This window comes from Rhinolophus ferrumequinum, chromosome 28, assembly GCF_004115265.2.
Source record: "Rhinolophus ferrumequinum isolate MPI-CBG mRhiFer1 chromosome 28, mRhiFer1_v1.p, whole genome shotgun sequence".
Classification (NCBI taxonomy): Eukaryota; Metazoa; Chordata; class Mammalia; order Chiroptera; family Rhinolophidae; genus Rhinolophus; species Rhinolophus ferrumequinum.
In genome coordinates this window covers 3,530,456-3,553,787 of record NC_046311.1, presented here as the reverse complement: position 1 = coordinate 3,553,787, position 23,332 = coordinate 3,530,456, and the positions used below count along the sequence as shown (strand labels likewise).

At 41.7% G+C, this 23,332-nt stretch overlaps 2 protein-coding genes across 4 annotated transcripts in view; both read right to left on the bottom strand.

Annotated features, from left to right (window-relative positions):
* CRTC3 (CREB regulated transcription coactivator 3) overlaps window positions 1-9,376 on the bottom strand; it is an 80,403-nt gene extending 71,027 nt beyond the window's left edge. For both annotated transcript variants that reach the window (XM_033100148.1, XM_033100149.1), the window contains exons 1-2: window positions 9,068-9,376; window positions 1,080-1,178 (exon numbers count right to left, since the gene is read on the bottom strand). In XM_033100148.1, the coding sequence (XP_032956039.1) occupies window positions 1,080-1,178; window positions 9,068-9,199 (231 nt within the window). In that variant the 5' untranslated portion in view covers window positions 9,200-9,376. The remainder of the gene's footprint in view (window positions 1-1,079; window positions 1,179-9,067) is intronic.
* Window positions 9,377-19,813: 10,437 nt separating this feature from the next.
* IQGAP1 (IQ motif containing GTPase activating protein 1) overlaps window positions 19,814-23,332 on the bottom strand; it is an 89,592-nt gene continuing 86,073 nt past the window's right edge. The window contains exon 38 of one of the 2 annotated variants that reach the window (XM_033100042.1): window positions 19,814-22,071. In XM_033100042.1, coding sequence (XP_032955933.1) covers window positions 21,958-22,071 — 114 coding nt within the window. In that variant the 3' untranslated portion in view covers window positions 19,814-21,957. The remainder of the gene's footprint in view (window positions 22,072-23,332) is intronic. The other variant, XM_033100043.1, reaches the window with a different exon arrangement.

Sequence of the window (23,332 nt, the reverse complement as noted above, 5' to 3'; positions counted from 1 at the left end):
AGATCTGCTTTATTTGGACACTGAATGATCCAATAGGCCAACATATAAGGAGTTTGATCGATACAGGCGGAGCTCTAACATCGGCAGTTAAAGTGAGATTCCAGTGTATATTAAAGACAAGATTCCAGGGTCATAGGTATAAAAATATATTCATATTGTTTAATATTAGCACTCTCAAATGGAAGTCCCCAATTGAAATAATACTTTCGCTTTATAGGACATCATCAAACAAGTGAACCCAGTTTTCACAACAAAGAAAGAAGACAGTACTTTTTAAATGGAGAGGCATCCAAATGAATCAAGTTCTGCTTCATCTTAAAGTTGATATCTCAACAGCAAATCTTAAATTGTGTAATAGAATGAATGAATGACAGGCTGATTTTTCGGAGAATAGGATATCTAAGTAAGTTTAACTTGGATCTTAACAAAAGTGTCATGTACCATTGTCTAAAACACCAATTTCACATTGTTTTGAACAAGGCCCTTCATGGATATGAATGATTAAGGCACCTATGACACTGCTCTACTTTCAATGTAACACAGACCACTTACCTATGCCTTCGATCTGCGCTGTCCAATATTGTAGAAACCAGCCATGTGAAGGCAGTGAAATGTGGCTAGTCCAAATTGAGATGTGCTTTAAGTGTAAAATACACACCAGATTTCAAAAACTTAGCACAAAAAATAATATGAAATAGTTCATTAATGTTTTTTACATTGATTACATGTTGAAATGACAGTATGTTGGAATATATTGAGTTAAATAATTATTTCATTTATTTAAGTAATATTAAAATTATTCCCACCTGTGTTTTTTCTCTTTACTGTGGCTACTAAAAGAACTTAAATTACATATGTGGCTACATTATATTTCCACTGGACAGTGCAGCCTTAGACGATTTGTGAAACTCTGTCTTATGCTCCAGAAACTAGGAAAGAGAATAACGATGGACTTCCCAGAAGAACACTGACCTGTATGTAGGCCAGGTTTAGGCTTCAAGATCTAATCTTTTTAAGGATAATCTCTGCCTATCTTTTTACAGTTCACCCAGCTTAAAAAAGTAAATATCTGGAGGTACCTGAAACTCTGACGCACTGCTACGCAGCTGGCTCACATTCGGTAAGGAACCGCCGTGGTACTGTGTCAGGCGCAGTTGCTGAAGCTTCTGAAATTGAACCTGGAAACAAAGTGTTTTTAAGACTGTTGAGAGATGACAGCAAAGGTCTGAAGGAATCATCAAAGTATGGAGTGTTGTAGTGAAATGGTTCAAGAATGAAAGTCTTGGTTTCGATTTCTTCTCTACCTGAAACCGTCAGGTTTCGGGTGATTTGTGGTTTTTGATTAGTCTATCTCTGGAAAGAATTTACCCATGTTCCAAATGTCCCGTGTGTCATGATGGTAAGTCCCTCTTGTAAGGTCTCTGAGTGTATGAGTAGGTGTGCGGGCACAATCAGCAATAAAAGAATTTCTTGAAGAAAACCTAAGCCACAATCTATGCCTCTGTGACATTAACTGTTTTTCCTTCTCCATGCTCTTTTCCAGTCACTTACCTTTGTGTGTAATAACTGTATAGTTGTGATCATAACATAGGTACAATCGTAAACCTTTTCTATGATATTACATAATCATATTTAATGGCAACCTAACATTTCTCCTTCTGAATTATTTCCTTAGGTCACATTCCAAAGAGGGATTAGTGAGTCTCTGCGTATGGGCCTTTTGAGGCCTCTCCATACAGACTGCAGAAATGTTTTTCTAAAGAGTATACCAATGTATGTATGAGAAAGCGTTTCACCAAAAAACCTCACTAACACCGGATATGATCATTCATTGGTGGAAGGAAGGAGGCCGATTCAACAGGTATCAGATGCTATCCCATATGCCTTTCTTCTGCAAGTTCTTCCTTGCTTCATTTTTCAAAAGGCAGTAAACTGGTTACAGTTCTCGTAAACCCCAAAGTGGTCCAATTTGGTCTTTAAGAGTTCTCTTTCTAAAATAATAAATTACCTCTGTGGTTACATAACCCTTGGCACTTACAATTCATATAGGGAAGAAAGGGTAAATGGGAACCCTGAAGCAGATTTTTACCCTTTCGTTACTCCGTCTTTGTCTAATAAAACAAAAGACCAGATCTGCATCTCACTGTGCATTTCATCCCTAACCGTCTCCACAACCACCAAGGGAGACAGCATTATCCCACTTTTATAGACCTGGAGACCCAGACTTAGGGAAGTTCAGAGACTTGTACAAGGTTACAAAGCTACAGGAAGCGGAGCTATGGTGGTCTAACTCAAAAGCCACAGTCTTTCTTATTTTTGCCATGTTCTTTTCCTTTTTATCATTTTTCCCTCAATGATCATACTGTTTACAAGTTCAGAGAAAAGTGAAATTTGGTTGATCAAAAGCATTGCTGAGCCCATGAAGCTCTGATCTTGTTTTGTTTTTGCATTAATTGTAAAAACTTTCAAATATATACAAAATAGAAATAAGTATAATGAAATCACTTATCCAGCTTCAACAATTATCCCAACTATGTCCAATCTTGATTCATCTTTACCTCCTCCACTACTCACGGCATCCCACCGAAAGAAATCCCAGGCATCATATCATTCCATATTTCAATACGCATCTCCAGAAGATAAGGACTTGTATCTGTTCAGAAGTTTTAAAGGCATACGAAACACTTTGGCAGCCTTAACTTCCTTCGAACCACAGAATTTGATTTCCCAAACGTACTGCACTGGGAGATGGTTCTCATCTATTCATCAGAACCCAGAGCTGAGAGTCAAATCTGAGGAGGAGGACGTGGTGCGCTTTCCCGTCTATCAGCTGAGTTATAAAAATAAAGTCTCAGCTTTTGATCTTAACATTCTCAAAGCACTTACAGAAGCATTTGACTCTATCCTTGAAATTCTCTAGACAAAATTTTCACACTCCCCCACCTAAAGCATCTGAATCTTCTGCCATCAATCCATCCATTTATTCACTTCCATACGAACATTTAACTCTATGTCAGGTACTGTCCAGGCACGGCTTACTAAGCTGAATGCATGCCAAAGTTCAGGCCTTCAGAGAGTTCTCACAAAGGCTTCGACTCTTACACCAAAGCCTTGACACTTCAACCAAGCTAAGTTCTATGTCTTGCTGGAAAGCTGCCTTCCCCTGAGCCTAAGACCCTCTCGTGGTCTCCCAGATTTGCTCTACCTCCCAAAGTGCCTATATCTAGAGCCTTCAGAGACCGTTGCACTACAGTAATAAGAGCACTGGATCCGGAATTGAAGACCTGACTTTGTAACCTGGAGCGGCCCTGTGGTTGGGCAAATTATTCTGCCGTCCACTTCACAAAGACAATGTATGGATTAAGAGAGAGAACAGTATTCACAGTGGTATATAAAATGTAAAGATCTGGACAACCTCTCAAAATATTATCATTATTGTTGATATTCTCAATGACCTCCTAAACCCTTGAGAAATTTTTATATTTTCCTCTTTTGAGACGTAGAATCATGAACTAAAAGAACCTCAGAGACTGTGACACCGTCGTGCTTACTGATGATGAAAATGAGGACCGAGGAATGATTAGCCTGAGGCAGAGGTCACAGACTGGCAGGCCGTAGGCCACATTTAGCCTAGAGATCTCTACATGACCCACAGGATATTGACCCACACTCAACGTTTGACACTGTAATGTTGTAATTGGAAGACTGCATAAAATTCTGGATTCCCAATTTCTCTTCATTGAGATCATACGACACTGAACCCATATTCTTGCATGGCAAAAATGCATGGAGCTGAGAAGTGCCTCCCCCCTTAGACAGGGCTTGGGTTTTCCTGTTTGCCCAAGTCCTCACTGTACCCTATTATTCCTCCACTATGGCCTGAGGTCAGCTGCCATTTATCATCTCCTTCCTGATCCCTGTACTCATTTTCCCGTCACTTGAGTTAGAGACCTTTAGACTATAGTCACACACTTTATTGGCATTTCCTTCAATGTCTATATGAAATGAGATCCCATCCTCACTAATTTCTCCTAATAGTCAATACAATACCAAACAAAATCCCAGCAGGCCTTTTTATAGAAATTCACAAGATAATTCTAAAATTTATGGATGTGCAAACAGCCTAGAATGTGAGAACAACCTAGAATAGCCAAAACAATTTTTAAAAAGACCAAGGTCGTAAGACTTAAGTTACCTCATTTCAAGACTTACTATAAAGCTACAGTAATCCATGCAGTGTGCTATTGTTAAAAAGAGAGATGTATAAATCAACAGAACAGAAGAGAGAGTCCAAAAATAGACCTGCTCATAGATGGCCAATTGATTTTTAACAAAGTGTCACAGCAATTCAATGGGGAAAAAAAGTGTTTTCAACAAATGCTTCTTGTACAATTAGATATGTTTATTTATTTAAAAAAAAAAAAAGCCGTTGAGTATATAGACATTGAGTGTGACAGCCCGATTCAAACCCCAGCTCTACCACTTACCAGCCATTCAACCTTACCTCTCAAGCCTCAACTTGCTCATCTGCAAAATGAGGGACATTCTGGAAACAGACTCCTAGGGTCATTGTGAGAACTAAATGAGATAATGAATGTAAATGGATCACTACAGTGCCTGGCAAAGAGATAACATTCAATCCTTAGCCTAAACCTAATCTTTCTAGTCTCCTCTCTCTATTCCTCTCTCAGAGGCCTGGCTACTCCATAACATACCTAATGTTTGTTTTAATCTAAAAATAATGTTTTTTTCCAAATAGTCACACCAAATTGACGGTCCAGGTTGATGTGCTGAGTTTATCCTGTGGTTTCCCAACACTACAAGTTGTCCTTCAAAGCCGAACTTCTTGAACAAGTTCCCAACCCTGTGTCCATTTCCTCTCATTCATTACTCAATGCCTCACAACCTCCCTTCCAGCCAGCACCTTGCGAATGCAGTGGCTCTCAGCAAGGTTACCAATGGTCTCCACGTGACTAGACCAAAGGACGTGTCCTTACCGTGTCAGACCAAGTCAGGAGCCCTGAGCTCAGCTGGTCGACATTCCCTCCTCTTACCAATAATCCTGGCTTTTCTCCTAACTATCTGGTGGCTGGTGCCTTCTCTCCCTCCCCTGTGAACAGTGGAGCTCCATGGGATTCTCCTAGATCTTCTCTGCGGCTCACTCTATAGCAGGGGTCACAAACTCAAATGCCTACAGGTGCCAAGTATGGAAGCTAACTAGTGAAGTGGGCTGGGATCTCTGAGGAATGCCATAGGGAGTGGTAGGGACTGTGGCAAACCAAAGAACACGTACATGCACTACCTAATGGTGGCAGCCACTGTTCAGCTCCAGGTAATTGCTGTCGTGCAGAAATGTAGGGTGAGTATTGTTAGATAATCTCAATTTTCAAAAGAAGCCAGAGTCCAGATTTTAATGTAAAATCCCCAAATTCATTGTTGGCCCTAATTTTTTAAAAACACACATTTGGAGACCCCAAATTAAAAATCTGTCAGAGGGCCGAATTAGAATTTCGGCCCACCAATTGGCAAGGTGTGTCCTAGAAATTCCTCCTAGGCAGCTGAATCTACTCCTGCAGCTACACACCAACGATTCCCACATTTGTATCACGAGTCTATAGCTTAGAAGACGATAGCTTAGACTTCCCTCCTGACTCTAGCACCACAAAAACAACTGCCTGCTGGACTGTCTCTACTTACATGCCTCACAGGCACCTCAAAGTCAGCCTCTCGACATTGTCCCCACCTTGCTTCTGCCTGTGCTCCCTCTCTTAACACAGCACACCCTGAAATGGCTCGAGCCTGAAAGCATCCTCGAGTCCTCCTGCCCCCCTCAGCTTCCTTTTCCATTCACTAAGTCTGGTCCTTTCCACCTAAGTATCAGTCTCTTCAGCTCTGTGCCTCCCTGTTGCTACCAACCGAGTCAATGCCGACTGGCCACATCTCCTAGAATAGTATTACGACATCCCAACGGTTTCTCGGCCACCCCCTCCTCTGTGCTGTCTGCCACTCTGGAGCCACAGGCATTCTTTTAAAATGCAAAGCTCCCCTGGTTCAAGCCCACTGTCCTTAGGATCAAGTCCCAAATCCTGTCTCTACAATCTGATCCCTGTGGAGGCCTAATCTCAAATCACCACCCTCACCCTCCTCATCCCCTTGCTTGAACCTGTTCCCCGTGCCTGCAACATTCTCGTTCCCTCACCACACAAGCATAATACCTTCAAATGCCTTCCCTACTCCCCCGAATCCTTTAGGCCACTAGAGGTTAAGACTACCTGTCATACACTCCAAAAGCTCCATCTGCTTTCCCTGTTGTAATATTCATCAAAATGAATCCTTACTTGTAAAATGAATGGTCTTTCTCATTAAATCCTAAAATTCATGAAGAGACTGTGTTTTGCTTACTCACTAACTGTACCCCGAGTGCTCATCCTAACCCCTGGCCCACACTAGGGACTCAATAAAAATGTTTAATAAATAAGATCTTTGAAGTGAGACACCGTCCCCGCGCACACATCCCATTTACCACAGTGAGCACCCCAGTACTGACAAATTAATGAATTAACAAAGGAACAGCCTCTTTCCAGGCATACCTGCCTCCATTTTTCCCTCTCCTTACTATCGCCGGGACCACCTCCCAGCATTCTCTTCTCAAAATTTTCCCACTGCTTCCTGATAAGGCTGAACCCTAAAGCTGGATGAAAAATTCTCCACAATCTAGTACATCCCACCTACTAGGATTTAACTTCAACTCTTGAAGAATTAGCTGTGATTATGTAGCGAAGAACTTGAAGCCCAGCACAGGCTCGGAGAGGAAAGAGTACCTAAATTGATTAGCGCTATGTGCCATGGGATGGTAATGGAAAGTCAGTATATCTGCCATCCAGTTACCAATACTAAACTAGATGGATTCTTCTCCATCTGGAATCTTTGGACCATTGGAAGTTCACAGATATATCCTTGGGGACTAAGAGTTCTCTAGAAGAAGTACACAGTTTTGTGATTCATTATGAAAATAACACTCAAAATGTTTAAATAAGCAAATATTACTAGGCAAATTCTGTGTTATTTGTCTTTGTATTTATGAACACAGTTACTTTACTTGCAATTGGTAGAGGAGAAAAGAACACAGAAAACAAAATCAACATGTAAATGATGCTCTGTACCAGTAAAGGGTAAAGTGATATCATACTTCTGTAGTAATTAGAATAGAGAGAAGTGGTGGCTGAAATGAGTTATCATAGAGGGCCCAGTTGATCACGCTTACTAAACTCGAGAATCTGAGCTCTAGGGCTTAGCACCATATTTACATTGAGAGCTGCATTTCAGTTCAGCAAAATAGCATTTGTCCCGTAAATTAATGGTGTTAATTTGAATTTATTACATTTTTAACTTTGAATGTATTTGTACATGTGCTTTAGATAATGGTTACATCACAACTATAAGCAAAAGACACTATCTACAAATCTGTTTGAACATATTTGAGCAACATAAAATCAAAGTCGTTGAAGTGAACGCTGAGGATCTGTGAACAATTTTTGTCTTTAAGAGACTGATCAACTCTAAATATAGACACAGAGAGCCTGTATTTGTACATAGACAATTTCTGTATCTAAATGACACCTAATAACACAGGCCCAGCATTAATGCCCAGCTTTCACCCAGCCATTCTCCTCAATATGCTCTGAGTTCGGCATGTTCATCCCTAAATCTAACCAAGGTCACACATGAATGTCTGTGGACACCAGGTGGGCAATAAATGAGTGAAGGTAGTCAGGGTACGAGAAAAAATTTTCTTGAAATCCTCAGTCTTTTTTATCTATAAATTTTTTTTTCTCAGAGTGACAGGTATGTAAGTATAAGAGTATTTCACTTATCCCTTAACTTCACTAAAAAAAACAAAACAAAAACAAAAAAACATCAAAAATATGACAAATGGCAAGTGACACCTAGCCTCAATGTGGGGATCATGACAGGGTGTGGTGTGGACTGTGGCCAACGAGAGAATTCCTGCTCTATTTGAGGGGGCAACATCACCCAGCTCCAGCCAATGGCTCATATGGGAATTCAGGATAAGTACTATCAAGCGTGTGTGTGTTTGTGTGTGTGTGTGTAATATTATATACAGAAATACTTATATAATAAATAAATGTTGGTTTCATGTGAAAATCCCCCAATAAAAAAATTCTGGGAACAGATTCAAGAAGTTTTCCCAAACACTGTGCTGACCGAAAACTAAGGTGTCTGCGGCTGGGTGAGCGGGGACCACCAGTTTGCGACTCTGCCCTCAGCGCTCCTTCCAGCCGCCCCCTGGCCCAGCATCTGCACATCCTCCCCCATCCTCCTGATGGTCTTTCAAGGTCAGCATGAGGATCCTCCAGGCCTTCCCCGCTCCTCAGCGGTCCCGCGGTCACTGCAGCTGGCTCTCCATCCTCCACGGCCTCACGCAAGTGACCCAACCCCGCCCGGAGTTCGTCCCGCTCGCGCCTCACTGCTGGACCCTCCTCCGGCCCCAGCAACGCTGTGCACCTGGCCCGTCCTTGCGAAATACCCGAAGCGGAACCCAGTAAACCGGCCGATAAAGCACCTCCGAGGAGTCAAAGTAGGAAAGGCTCGCGTCTAACTTCGAGTCCCATCACAGCACCCAGACCCCAGCAGGCCGGCGCCGGCCCCGAGCGCCCCTGAGGGGAGGGTGGGACCCTCCGGCCCGCGGCTCTGGCGCCCAGCGGTCCCGCAGGGCTCACTGGGGGTGGACGTTCAGCGCCGTGAGGAGCCTCTCAGCCGCCGCGGAGCAGCGAGTGATTTCCTCCCGGGCTCCCGGTCACCCTCCCCCTCAGACTGCCCTCACTCTCGCCCGCCTCGCCCGCCCGTCCCCGCGACCTCGCATCTCCACGCCGCGCGGGTGCTGGAAGGCGGGGAAGTGAGTGCCGAGGCCGCGGCCGGCCGACCCCGCTCCGGGGCACCGCCCCGGCCCGTCCCGCAGCTGCCTCAGGCCCAGGACCTCTCACCCGCCGCGCGGGGCCCGCCCGCAGCTGTGGCCGCCCCCGCCCGCGCGGGCCCGGGCCCTTACCCGCGACAGGGTGAGGTCGGTCATGAGCTGCTCGAAGGCCCGCGTCTCCTCGGCCTGCCGCTGCGTGTGCAGCGCGATCTTCTCACTGAACTTCCGCGGGTTGGCGCTGCCCGAGCCCGGCGAGGCGGCCATAGCGCGGCCCAGCGCTGGCGGAGGGGAGACCGCGGGCGCGGGGCCTGCAGTTCGGCCCACCCGTCCGTCCGTCAGTCCGCAGGCCGCCCAAGCCTCCGCCCGAGGCCCTTCCTCCCGCGCGACCCGGGAGAGGAGCCGCCACGGCCCCACAGCCAGCGAGCGGCCGGGAGCGCGCGAGATCCGCCCCCGCGCTGGCCCCGCCCTCGGCCCCGCCCACCGCACCGCCCGCCTGCCCCCGCCCGCCGACCCGTCCCCCGCACAGCTGGCTGACCCAGGGCTTCCCTGGGCTCCGGTCCCCGCAGCGCGCAGATCCAGAGGAAAGCCCGAGCAGTAAAGCAAACGGATCTAGGGAGGAGCTAAGCTACCATTTGATTAAAACGGTCCAATTTGGGGATAGCCTGGCTTTTGGAGTCACGTTACAATTTTAGAACAGAGTTTTAACACTCTTCTGCCCCCCAGTTATGATGGTTTACTTAGGAGGGTGAAAAACTGGGGGACCTCAGCTCGCCCTTAGTTCCCACATTGAGGGCCTAACGTCTGCTCTCTGGCCCTCCGGCCCTCCAGCTCCCAGCCTGTTCCCTCCTTCCATTCATCTGCTCAGGCCCACCCAAGACAAAGTTACTCAATTGGATCTTTTCAAACCATCTCCTGATTTGCACTAACATGAGACACCCTCCCCGCCCTGGTGCAACCTCTTTGCTCCTCAGCAAAGGCCGCTTTCCCAGGTTCTTTCCAAGTCTCCCCTTAGCCTCTGCAAACTCCAGCTCCAGCCCGGGCGTCAACCTCACCTTTCCGAAGCAGCCCGTCAGCCTGCACGGTCCTCCTCCTTCTTGCAGTCCTCTCAGGTGTAAATGCTGATGCGCATTAAAGATGGCCTGGGCAGCTGAGGGTGAGTGTGTTTTGCCAATCAGGCAATATTAGAGACATGCTGAAGAGTGTGGAAAATAATATTAACAACCCACGCCCTCCACCATCAAGATGAAAGATATCAAAGCATTTTGCTTCACTTAGTGTTTATTAAAGACAAAATTAGACATAGCTAAAGCCCCACCCTTATTCCTTCTTCCTCCCTAGAGAGTCACTGTGCTCAAGTTGGCACAAACTCGTTCATGTTTTTATACTTTTATTACATCTGATCTATGGATCTACCACTGCATATGGAATACCAAATTTTGTTTTTAAATCTTACAAAAATGACATCATGATGAATAATCTTTTGCAACTTTTTTCATTTACCATTATATTTTTGGGATTCATTTGTGTTGATTCATTTGTTTTAACTGCCGCGTAGTATTTCATTATGCTTTTCATGTGTCTCATGCATAGCATCTAGCTGATTTTCAAAGGAAATTTCATATGAGAATATATCTCTATTACCTAGAGTTCAGCTTGTTTTATTAATTACAATTGGATTTATTTCTTCTGTTTTATTTTGTGATATTTACCATGCTTTTTCTTTGAATTTTTTTCTGCTTTCCTGTTATATTGTCTGGGTTCAGTTTCAGAGAACAGAATTCATTCTACATAGTTTAAGTACAAAAGGATTATTACAGGATATAAAATGGCTTAAGGGCTTGTGTGGGGGCTAAAGAAGCAGACTCCAGGTTGAATGTTCAGGAATAACTTTGAGAGTCAGGCTACCAAAGGAGCCACTGCCTTTCTAAAATCTGGAAGCCACCTATTGAATTGGAAAGCTGTCACTACACTTACCAGGTCCTGAAACATATAGCTATTGTCATGATAAGAGCCACTGCAGAATAAAATCAGACACCTCCACAACAGTCCTGGCCAACAGAAACAGGACACACACAGGCTCTGCTTTACTTCCACCTTACAAATCCAATTAGAGAGAAAATTCGATTGGAAGAGCCAAAATTGCATCCAGCATCCTAGCTGCAATAACACCTAGGAAATATGGTCATAGGCTTTGGGCTTCTGACATAAAGGACAGTGGAATGGGTATTCAGCTAAATCCACCATATCCAGCCACCAATTCACCAGTGCAGGGGTCTATCATATTCTATTCTATTGCATTCTATAATAGTCATTCTATTGCATTGAATGACTGTAGATTTTTTTTTAATTTTCATATTTCCCTTATTGATTTGGAAGATATTCATTCCATTTCTTTTCTTATGATAGTTAATCTAATCATTCTAACTTAATTTCTAAGTCAAATAAATATGTGTGAATTGTTTTCAAATAGTTTCCCAAAGGCCTGTAATTTAAAAAAGTAATTCCCAATTTCCACTGTAAATAAGTTTATCCTGCTGATTTCTGATTTTTTCTTTAATTTTAGATATTAACTATTCATTTTATTATGGAAAGGGATGCTTTGGCTGTTTTGTGTCCCCATCAAAAATACGATTTTCCTGTAATGGCTGTATGCGATGTCAGAGTAGTAGTAGACATCGCCTACAGATGGGGAAGAGGGCTTATCACTTTGTGAGGGGTATAAATGATAAATGTCTATTACATTGTTTTGTACACCTGAAACTAATAAAAAAGAAAAGAAAAAAATGATTTTCCCTGCTCCCATTCTTTCAATGTAGTTATATGATAATTTTTGGTATATTAAGTGCTTACATATAGTTCCATTTCGGCACGATTTTTTTTTTTTGGAGTTAAAAATTGCCTGTCCTTTATTTGCTTAGATTTCTCTCAACCCATTATAAATTTTTTCCCAAACTTTCTGATTTATAATATTTGTATTTTCAGCCCTGTCCCTCACCTCTTCTGGTGCCTTCTTTCTGAGGTTCTCTGAAACAACGGTGAAAGACATAACCGAATCTGAATGGTGGGTTTGGGGGCAACTTCTCTCCTAGAGCACTTTCCTTCTTGCTCCATCCTGGACTGGTTGTTCTGCAGGCCTACTGTGCTGCAGTGGCGCTGGCTCTCCCCTAGCTATCATTCTGAGGGGTCCCTCATCTCCTGTCTTCTGACTTTGCTTCCTGCATCCCACCTGTCCTCTTGCTTTGTGTACTCCTTCATTTTAGTGAAGTACATTCTCCAAGTTTCCTGAAGGGAAAAAAAAGAGTACATAAGAAATCAAATCCTTGAGACTGTGTGCGCATGCTTCTACTTTACCCTCAGACTTGACTGATAGTTTGGCTGAGAATAATCAGTCTTTTTCCTCGGAAATCCTTTTCACTGGGATCGGTGCATCACTTCACTGCTCTCTCACTTCCAGTGCTGCTGTTTTGAAGGCCACTTCCATTGTTTCCCCTTCCTTTGAAGGTGACCTGGTTTTTTGAGAGCTGTCGTTTATTTTTGTTTTCTTTCTCCCATTCTCTGAAGGCTTAGTGTTCTGATATGTTATGACGATGCATCTTGGTGTGGAGCTTTAGTTGTTCATTGCACTGAGCAATGTGTATATATGTGGAAACTGGACACTCATATCCATCAGTTCTGGGAAATTGTCTTATTTTTTTTATCTTTTTTGTTTTTCTTTCTTTCTGGAAATTCTGTTAGTCAATGGGTCTTCTAGATTGCTCTTCTAAGGTTCGTTATCTTTTCTCTATTTTCTATTGCTTTGTCTTTTGTTGCTGTTCTGTTTCCTGATAAATTTTCTCAATTTTATCCTCCAACCCATCTGTTAAACTTTTTTTCTGCTATTATATTTTAAATGCTCTTTCCTGATTTCCAGATTTTTTTTAATAGCATCCTGTACTCATTTCATGGATGTGCTATTTATTATAGGTTATTTCTATTTTTACATTTTCTTTTACTCCTTAAATTGTCTCTGTTTTATGTGAGTTGTTCATTTTGATGTCTCTGTCTAGAAGCTTTCCTCAAACTTCTGCTGATCCTTGACTCACCATTCATAATTAAGACATAGATACCAAATATGTATAGACTCCTTGTTTCTGGAAATAAAATGCTTTAAAATATATTGTTTATATATTTTGTAGCAGAGATTGCTAGTTGTCTCCCAATAGTCATTCTGTTTTCCTTCCTTTAATAAGAAACCCTGAGCTTTCGCTGGGTACGTCAAACTTGTTAACTTTGCCAGTGGTAGATGTCACCATTTTAGGTTGCGATTTCACCCTACTTACAAGCTAGTACATTAACCTGCTGCTGTTTTATGGATGCTAGCAGGAGGCATGAGATTGCTGGGTTGGAGACCCCACACGGCATGCAGCACGAGCATCATTTCTGTGTCAATTCCCCTTACCCAGAGTCCCACAGGGGTGATGCAGAAAGGCCCAGATGGATGCCTACATATGCAGTGGGAGAGAAACAAACTTACTCTTTGTCTCAAAAGAAGGCATGACCTTATTCCTCAAAGTTGCTTGCTGCAAACACAACCCTGAGAAATGGCCCAGTAGAGAATGATCATAGCTTCGCATTTGTGGCATAACCAACCAGAATGTCCAAGAATGCTCAGGGCCCAGAGATTTCCTCTCCCAACACACCGGAGGGTGCATTCTTTTGAGGGTCCTGGCTTGGGCTCCAGGCTTAACTCTCTGGCTCATGTAAGATCTCCTTTTACCAAAATGGGCATTGAGAACTGAAACTGTCACAGCCAAGAGGATCTAAGGTGACATGATGACTAAATGTAATGTGGTATCCTGGAACAGAAAAAGGACAATAGATAAAAACCCCAGGAAATCTGAATAAAGTATGGATTTGAGTCAATTAAAAATATTTTTTTGATGCCCTCGGATTACTGGGGTTAGTGGGATAGATAACCACATTTACTATCTGATTTTTAGTCACTTGAGGATTTTGTGAGCTCAATGAAACCTCACATTTGTTTTATCTAGCGTTTCAAGGTGTTTTAAGTTTTCTACCTACCTTTGTCTAAGACTTTGTGGGAAACCAGGTGTTTGTTTAAAATTTATATTCCTGGAGCTCATCCCCAAAAAGTATGATTTATGCAGATTGGGCTACGGCCCAGGATTCTACCTTTAGAACAAATGATTCTGATGTAGGTGGTCTATGAGTCAAACCTTAAGAAATGCTGCCATTAAGAATAGAATCACAGAATGGGTCAATGAATTAATACGGCTTGTACTTTCCAAATTGTAAATATTCAACCTGGTACGGCAGCTCTTCTACTGCAGAGACCAGAGAGGCAGATGCCACTTCCTGGCCTCTCTCACAGGGGAGGTGGGCAACATGACCAGTTTAGTTACTGACACATAAAGGAAAGGCAAATTTGTTTAAACCACCAGAAGTTGGTTTTCCATTTCTTGCAGCCAAAATCATCCCTGATGTACTTATTAAGATCCTCATTTCTTTTTAAAATCTTTGTTTTCCCTAACCTCAGACTTACACGAAAGTTGCAACAATGTGAGGTAATTCCCATATACTTTTTACCCGGATTCCCCAAAAGTTAAGATTTTACTTCATTTGCTCTATCGTTTCTATGTATGTTCATTTTTTCTAAACAATTTGAGAAGAAACCGATATGATATCCCTCCTCAATACTTCAGTGTTTATTTCATAAAAACAAGGCTATTCTCTTACATAACCATAGTACAATTATCAAAATCAGGAAACCAACTTTGATCTAGTACTATTATCTAATCTACAGATGTTATTAAAAATTTTACCAACTGTCCCAATAATATTCCTTATGGTAAATCTGTGATCACTCACTATATTCAGTTGTCATACCTCTTTAGTATCTTTTAATCGGGAACAGTTCAATTTTTATTTGTCTTTCATGGCTAAAAATTTTTGAAGGGACGGGCCAGCTATTTTGTAGAATGTCCCTTATCTAAGGGTTTGTCTGGCACGTTCTCGTTCCTGCATTTTGGGCAGGAATGGTACAGGAGCAATGTTGTGTTCTTCTCACTTTATCAACCAGGAGGCACAGGATGTCCCATTGCTGACATTAAGCTTAGATCGTTTGGTGAAGGTAAAGTCACTCAGATTTCTCTACTATAAAGTTCCTATTTTTTTCCCCTTGTAATCAATAAGACTCTTGGAGATACTTTGAGACTATATAAATATCTTGTTACTTAATAAACTAGCACCCACTAGTTCCAGCATCCATCGATGATATCAGGATGGGATCATGAATTCTTATTTTATCCAGTAAATTATAATCCAATACTGTTATTTTCGTACTTAAATAATCCTAGATTTGACTTTACAGCTGATTTCTGTGTCCCTTTAACATGCTCTTTTTTTTTTCCTCTCTCTGGGCACAAGAGGATCTAGGTTCATCTTGTACTTTTTCTGTCCAGCCCCAGAAATCAGCCAGTTCTCCAAGCAATCCAGGGTTCTTTTCATGGAAAGGTGTGTCTAAGCACAGGTTCTCATTATTTTGGGAAGCTAGTTGTTTCTGAGTTGGCTGTTCATGAGAGGAGTTACCCTTTAATTCCTATCACATCATCCTTTGTTTCTTTTCAACCCCTACCCCACATTTTTCCTCCACCATTGAAATCTCTGTGCCTCTGTCCCTATAGGAATTGGGAATGTGTTTGCCCAGGGACAAAGGCCAGTGGCTATGAGCAAGTACTATAAGTTTATCAGGTGTTTATCAATGCTTACATATTCATATCAGAGTTATTTTCTAGACCAGTAGAGGCAAAACAGGGAATATCTGCCTTTTTGTTGTTGTTGTTTCCTAAGTGATATTTACTATTAGATTGGTGCAAAAGCAATTGCAGTTTAAAAGGTTAAAAGTTGCAAAAACCACAATTACTTTTGCACCAACTTAATAGTTATTAAAAGCTTCAAGTCAGGTTCTATTCTAGCCTTTCTCCAGCCTTTCGCAGTGTGTCCCATGGAACATGCATTTCATAGATGACTAACAGGAGTTTCCTGAGAAGAGGGATGGGCTAGCAGTCAAACACATTTGGGGAAAGCAAGGTAACAGAGTTAAGCAGGTTTCTTGACTGTGGAAAGTTTTTTAAATATGCTTATGTGTGTCATGACTTGCAAATAGAATGATGGAATACAGTACTTCCCAAATTTTCTTGATCACAGAACCCTCCCAAGGAGCACTTGCTGGCCCACTACTCCCCCAACACCCAGTAAATCAACTCTCCTTCCTAATAAATATCTCTAGCATTCACCCCCCAACCCCCATCCTAAGAAGTACTATCCAGTTCAGGCCACCAAACCTTTAATTGAGATCTTAATTGGTTCACTTGTGCATTAGGGTCCCAGCAGGAAACAGATGGCACACTCAAACTGGTAATTTGAGGAAAGGTTAATAAAGAGACAGGACAGGATTTGGAGATAATGCAGGACCCTCGGGGCTAGTTACGGCAAGGACATTGGCACTCTGGGCCTGGAGGGACTGCTTACTGCCATCAGGAAGGGCAGTTGTTTGGGGAGAGCTGGCCTTTGGTAGTGAGAGGCAGCCAATTCGGTGACCTGAAGGAATAAATCCTACCTCACCTTCTTCCAGAACGCCAGTCTCCTTGTGGTGCCTGCCATTGACCAAACCCACCCTGAAGCTGCAGGGAGACAGTGGTGCAGTCCACGTGGCCAGCTTTCTAGGGCACAGAGGAGAGTGAAGGGTGATCTGGAGGGACAAATAGAAGATGTCTAGCACAACCTGTCCTGAGTCTTGCCTCCTTATCCCCACCCATCTTCCACGTTTCTAAAGCCTAAATCGGATTTCTTGCTCTTCTGTTTAAAATCCATCAATTGCTCCCTATTATTCTTAGAATACAATCTGTAGTTTAGAACTAGCTCATGAGAGCTAATTGCTAGCATCTTTTCCTACTTCTCCCTTCAGTGACAAGTGACATCAAGCTTGAAATCAGCTATGGGGAAGTATTTGCACCATAGAATTGGCAACTACTACTCATTAGGGCATTCTTTTTTCTTTCATAGAACTGCATATATTAAAAGCGTTTTATTTACTTGTTCTGTTATGAACTCAGAAAATGTTCTTCTAAAAAACATGTACCAGAAAGCAAGGAAGCTATCAAAGACTGCTGGGGTCATGGCAGAGGATACGAGTCACTGTGAAGATACTTCCACTGACCAAGGAGAGGACCATTTGAGCATTAAAAAAAAAACTGCAGTGGATTAAAAGACATGAAATATACTAAAAATCCAGCAGTCACAGGATTAAAAACCACCACCACCCCAATGGTCACCTTTAGAAAATATTAGGGAACCAGTCATTCTGAAAACTTGTTAATAAAAGGAGAGATGGATGCATCATCTTTTCCTGTAGGGATATTCTTTAAATGTTAAGGACAGGAATTTATTAGAACAATTCTGATCAATGAATAGACTTACAATAGCACCAATAGTGAAATAAGTCTAGGCAATCATTATCAGTGGCTGCTGAGTCCATGTGATGAAAAACTGATGGGAAAGTTTATAACAAATGGGTCAAGCTGGCAACACTTGAACCCAATGACCAGTCTTTATCTATGTCACAAAAAAGATAAGCCTGTGATGTGATATAATAGGAATTCTGAATATTCTTGCTAAAAGTTGAAAGAGAGTCAGATCCACAAAGATGTAATAAAAAACTTAGAATGTAGAAATTCTGCAGCATCAACATCAAATACATTACAAGATTAAAAAAAAAAAAGGAGAACTTATAGACTAAGGGCTGTATGAGACCTAACATCTAAATGTAGCATGTGGACTTTGATACAAACTTATTGAAGCAATTACACCGGGGATGTAAACACTGACTGCATGTTTGATATCTTAAAATTACTTTTTAGGTGTGATAATAATGGTTTGAGGTTTTTAAGAAAGTCATTTATAAAAAGTGGGATTTCTCACGTGGTACAACTGACATTTGGGACTAGATAATTATCTGCTGGGCATCGTAAGATGTTTAGCAGCCTCCCTGGCCTCTACCCACCAGATGCCAGTAGCATCCCCTTAATTGAGACAAAAATATCCCCAAACATTGTCAAATGTCTCCTGGGAGCACAAATGCTTCCCACTGAGAAACCCTGTTTTGGAGAAACCTACTGCAGCATTAATGGTTGAAATAATGTACCTGGGGTTTGTTAAAATAACCCAAGGAGGGTGTGAGTGGAGGTAGAGATAGAAGTTCCATCATATGTTGGAAACTGTTGACACTGGGTGGTGGACACCTGGGAGTTCATACTATTCCCAATGTTTATGTTAGAAGTGTTTCATAATAAAAAAAAGTTTACAAATTGTAGTGCCACAGGAGTATTAAAATATTTATATTTTCCCCAAGCATCTTTAGCATATTGGGTTAAACAAGTTGTCTCTAAGTCAAAAGGTCATGAGTATAATTCATAGTCAAAAATGTGACACTGCTATAACAAAACACCTTCCATTTCCATATGCTTATTATGACAGCAAAGTTTCTCAGTAAACATTTATAAAAGTGGAAAATAGGAAAAGAATTGGTTCTCTGCCCTATCTCATTCCAGCAAGAGTGATGTTTATCCAGGAGTTTCTGAAACCTTACGTATCTCTTTAGGAAACGCATTTCAAATAGCTTACTTTTAGAATTCTTTGTCAAGACAATATATTACTTTGAGCAAATACACACTAAAGATAATTATGATGCATATATATTTTTCTGTATTAACAGCCTTTTATGGTCACCAGAAATAAGACACAATTTTGTTACAAATGTGACAGGATAATCAAAACTAAGACTTATGCTTAAAATATTACATTAGGATAAAATTCTGAAGTGGAATAAAAACATGAGTTTGAAGAAAAAAAGACAAGTTTCCAACTGACAAAGACCTTTACTCATCTACGTACATTTTTAAATGGATGGGGCGGTTTTCCATTCATTTCCTTCAAAAGTAAGTTCATTTTTATCTTGAAGTTTGTAATAATGGTGGCAATTACATAATTCACAATTTAAAACATTTTTAAAAAATGTAGATGTCAAAGTTAAAATGGCGGAGGGAGGTAGTTTTCCCAAATTCTGCTCGGCTTGACAAGGACCTAGAGGTGAGGGCAGCACCACTGAGGCTGCCAGGAGGAGGGGGGCTCCTGGGCATTCATTCCAGGTTCCATCGCCCCTTCCTCTAGTTTCCCTTTGTTCTGGTTTCCTGATTTAACACTGCAATGCCTTCATAAGCACCTTTCTAACTCCCTTGATTTCTTTGCAGGACAATGTAGAGCCTAACTTGTTAAAACACAGTCTATTTCAGGTTTGAGTAACACACCTACCAGACAGCCATCATCTCCATTTCCGAAGGGGAGAGCTGAGGCTCAGAGGTAACTTCCACAAGGGCCCACTGCCAGGAAAGTCCATGTTCTCACCACGTCACTCTTCCTCAGAGCGGAGTCGGGCCACTCACACAGACCATCACCTCCAAGTTTTCACTATGTTTACTTTAGAATGATTCTCTTTCCCCCTTATTTCATATTGTCACTTAATGGTAAACGCTGCTCCAATTTTAAACTTTCAGCTATTAGCCAATCAAAATCCAGTGATGTTATGCTTGTCCTTCCCACCCACTTTTTCTTTTTCTTTTGGGGTGACTTTAAGGATATTACATTTAAAAAGTCTACTCACATGTTAAAATTCGCTTTGAGATAATTCAGTGATTTGATAGCTGACTTGTGTTTGCTCCTTCAAAAGATTATAAAAGGTTGTTTTCAATTATTCTCACTCTAGTCAACACTCTGTTTAGCAGGAACTGCTAACAATGAAACTGAGAAAAATAAACACAAACATCAACAAATGACCTTTTATTTCATAGAGATACAAAGGTAATTGTATGGTGCATCAATCTGATGGGCAGTCCAAATTCTTGGGAGGAAGTAAATTCATGGGAAATGTCATGATGGCTGGTGGAAGAGAAGGTCAAAGGAGGAGAGAGATGAGACAGAGAATACTACAGCTAATAAATAAAAGTATTAAGAGCTACTCGGTTTCAATGCCACTTGAGTTCATCCATTCCTTTCAATGCTATTAAAATAATAATTCTACGTATAGTTACAATCAAAACCCCTGAAGGGCATTTGGTGCTATCCTGCATTAAAAGTTGTGTCAAGGGAACTATAATCCTTACAAAGAACTGAAACATCACATTTTATTCAAGTTGTAAACTTGGTTCATTGTCTCTCCTGGATGTGGCCTAGGGAGCCTGACAGGCTTTTGGGATGGGCATCCTCCTTGCAGGTAAACAGGTTGACACTTTGGCTGGTCCCAGGTTTTGAGGTGATGCTACTTGTAATAGCATCTTTTTTTAATCTGAGGAAAATATTTACTAAAAAATTATCCAAAATACAACAAAAACACAAGGTAGTAGACACCTCTTCCATGGCCTGAGGGCTGCCTAGAGTGTATAAAGAATCATACAACTTACATTTGTACCCAAGGACCTCACTGAGTAAACAGTCTACCATGAAAAACACGTCTCCAAGACTTACAGTTGTAATAGGGACACATCACATAATTTCGTATTAAGAAAACAGTTTATTGGATTTAAATATACATCGGTAAATTTCTAAATGTTAGTTTACTTTAAGTTTTATGTTTTATGATAAAAGAATACTGAACCAATCAGAGAAAATGGAGGCTCAGGAGCATGATTTCTGTATGTTTACCTAAACAAATGTTTTTAAAAAATAATACGAGTTTTTATCTAAGAATAAAAACCTTCTAAAAATTCAATATTTAGAATTGAATTGTTTTTTGACTAAACCAAGAAAACTAGAGTTCATAAAATAAAAGCACAGTGTGGGCAGCAAGAGAAAAGAGATAAAAAGGGGAAAAACAGATTTGAATGTCATGTGTAACATTGGTCGGGTGGTTTTGTTTCTTTTTGTTTCAGTCTATTTAAGGCAGGATTATCTCTCTGCAACCCTGCAAATAAATCCTAGTGTTTTAGCTGTAAGTTTTAAGGGTTCAGATATACAGATAAGCCAATTTTTAAAAACCTTTTCTTATAGTATTCTAAAGGCTTTGAAGCATTATATAAATCTTTAAAACTTCTATCACCCACATTTTAAGAAATAAATCTACATTTTAATAAGGCACTCTTAAGATATAAAACAGCTATGAAAAAATTACATCCTATGCTGGCTAACCCATTCGTTTTCCACAGGGACGGCATAGCTTGCCTACCTGAATCTAGTCAATCCCTGTTCACCGACACAAGCAAGCAGGCGTCCCAAACCCGGGGGACGACTCAGACCATTCTAAAGTTACCTAAATAGCTGAATTTGATCAATGGGACTCTCCCATCTACTGACAAGAGCCTTACACTAACAGAATTGTCCAAATTTAAAAACAATACCTCTACCTTTTCTAGAAATGCTTCCTTTGAACAGAGAACAGTGACTTCTGTTAGGCTCCTGCCCATAAAGAAAATCAGAATGGAAGAGAACCAATAGCCCTGTATCCTTCCATTTCACAATGGGACGAAAATATAAAGAAACTTCCCTTTTAAATGATAACTTAGTAACTACAGGTAACCTGGGTGCAAACAGCTTCCACTTCTAAACAACATGCATTCCAATCCCACCGTCCCTATTGCTGATTAAAACACGAAAGCTTACAATGCAGTAATGCAACTTCTCAGCCCATAACCACACAGAGAGACGCTAGTCAAATCCCACTCCTTCCTAAGGGACAGAAGAAAATGAAGGAACGAGAGGGGTCAGACTAAGCCTGAAATACGATTTCAGTAGGAAAAAAAGGCTACCAAGGTCCAGTCAGAGAGGGAGGAGTTTAAATGTGGCTTTGGGAGTGTATCAAATTGAGGCACCGTGTGGGCTGGGTCTTTGCTTCCAGTGGATAAAGAGGGGCCCTAGGTAGGTAACCGTGAAGCGTTCTTTTCCTTTATCCTCCTGGGCTGGCAGCAAATGACCAGTTACTTCCCGTAGAACTTCTTGTTCAGAAGGAAGATCAGAAGGTTGACATTTACTTTCGCTCTATCGAATAATTTCATGACGGCAACTCCTTCATACTGTAGCTGCAGCAGGTCCTGTTCAGGAAAACATTTTGACAGTTAATCAAGTCCTTGGAACAAGAAAAGAAATGCCACAACGTAGGGAGGGATCCAGAAGGAATGCAGTGTGCCACGTCTGTCAGTGAGAAATGGGTTGAAAAAAGGGTTCCCAACGACAGCACTGCCCGCGGCGGCAAAGCCACCCTGAGAGCTGGAGCAGAGGTGCACACTGGTCACTGGACTGGGAGCTAACCGGTCATGTGGTTCGTATCAAAATATACACAACACGGAGAGAAAAAGCAGCGTGTTCACTTATCACACACACTTACGCCTTTTAGTTCAGAAGTTACAATTGTGTGTCTCCAGCTTAAGTGACGGGCCAGCTTGGAGAAGGAAAAGGCATTTCGATCCCTGGTGAAATACACCGGTCACTGAAAACGAGGTGAGGACAGTAATGCTGCCTCAACAAGCCCTACTAGAGTCTTAGTTTCCGTCTCACATGACAAAGCGTGTACAATCTGAAAGCAAAGGACAGGACAGGACTACACGTTTATCAGGTGTCTGCCATGTGCCCCGGATTGTGTATGCACATCACACAGCATCTTTTTAAGTCTGACAAAGATCCTATGAGGTGTGATTATCCCAGGTTTAAAGACGAGGCGCAGAGATGGTGCTGAGTCTGGATCTGACGGCAAAGCCCCTGCTTTTCCCACTACCCTTCACTGTCCAGAACAAATTTAGGAAATCTGAGCGGTGTCTCCCCTCAACTTTCAAAGAGTGGTGATGAGAAATCAAGAGTCAATGGGCTCGAAAGGACCCCAAAAGTTCAACCAATTCATCTTTTGGAAAAATCCTAACAGCTCCATGAGGACCAGGACGCTGGTGCGTCACCTGTGCTAATGATACCTTGCACCTGGCCGTCATTCCATATTTCATGAATGTGTGCACGGATGAACACATTACCGGGGCCCAATGGTCGGCCCATAAGACTTTGGTGAAACTGAAGGAATAACAGGATCTTTTTGCGTAAGTACTTGAGTTAGCTGTGTGCATCACAAAATCATTTCATATTTGTTCCGCTAATGTTTTGAGGGTCTACGAGTCATTGAGAAGGAAACAAAGCAATACTACCTGTTTGTAAAGAGTTCACAGTTTGAAGGGTGAGAGGAAAAGAAGTTGCCACCTACAGTAACAGGCTGTCTCTAACAGCTGTGGAGCAAAGGGGAAACCAACTGTGGCCAGAGGAGGCTTTAGGGGTGGTGCCACACATGAAAGGACTCAATAAACAATAGCGGAA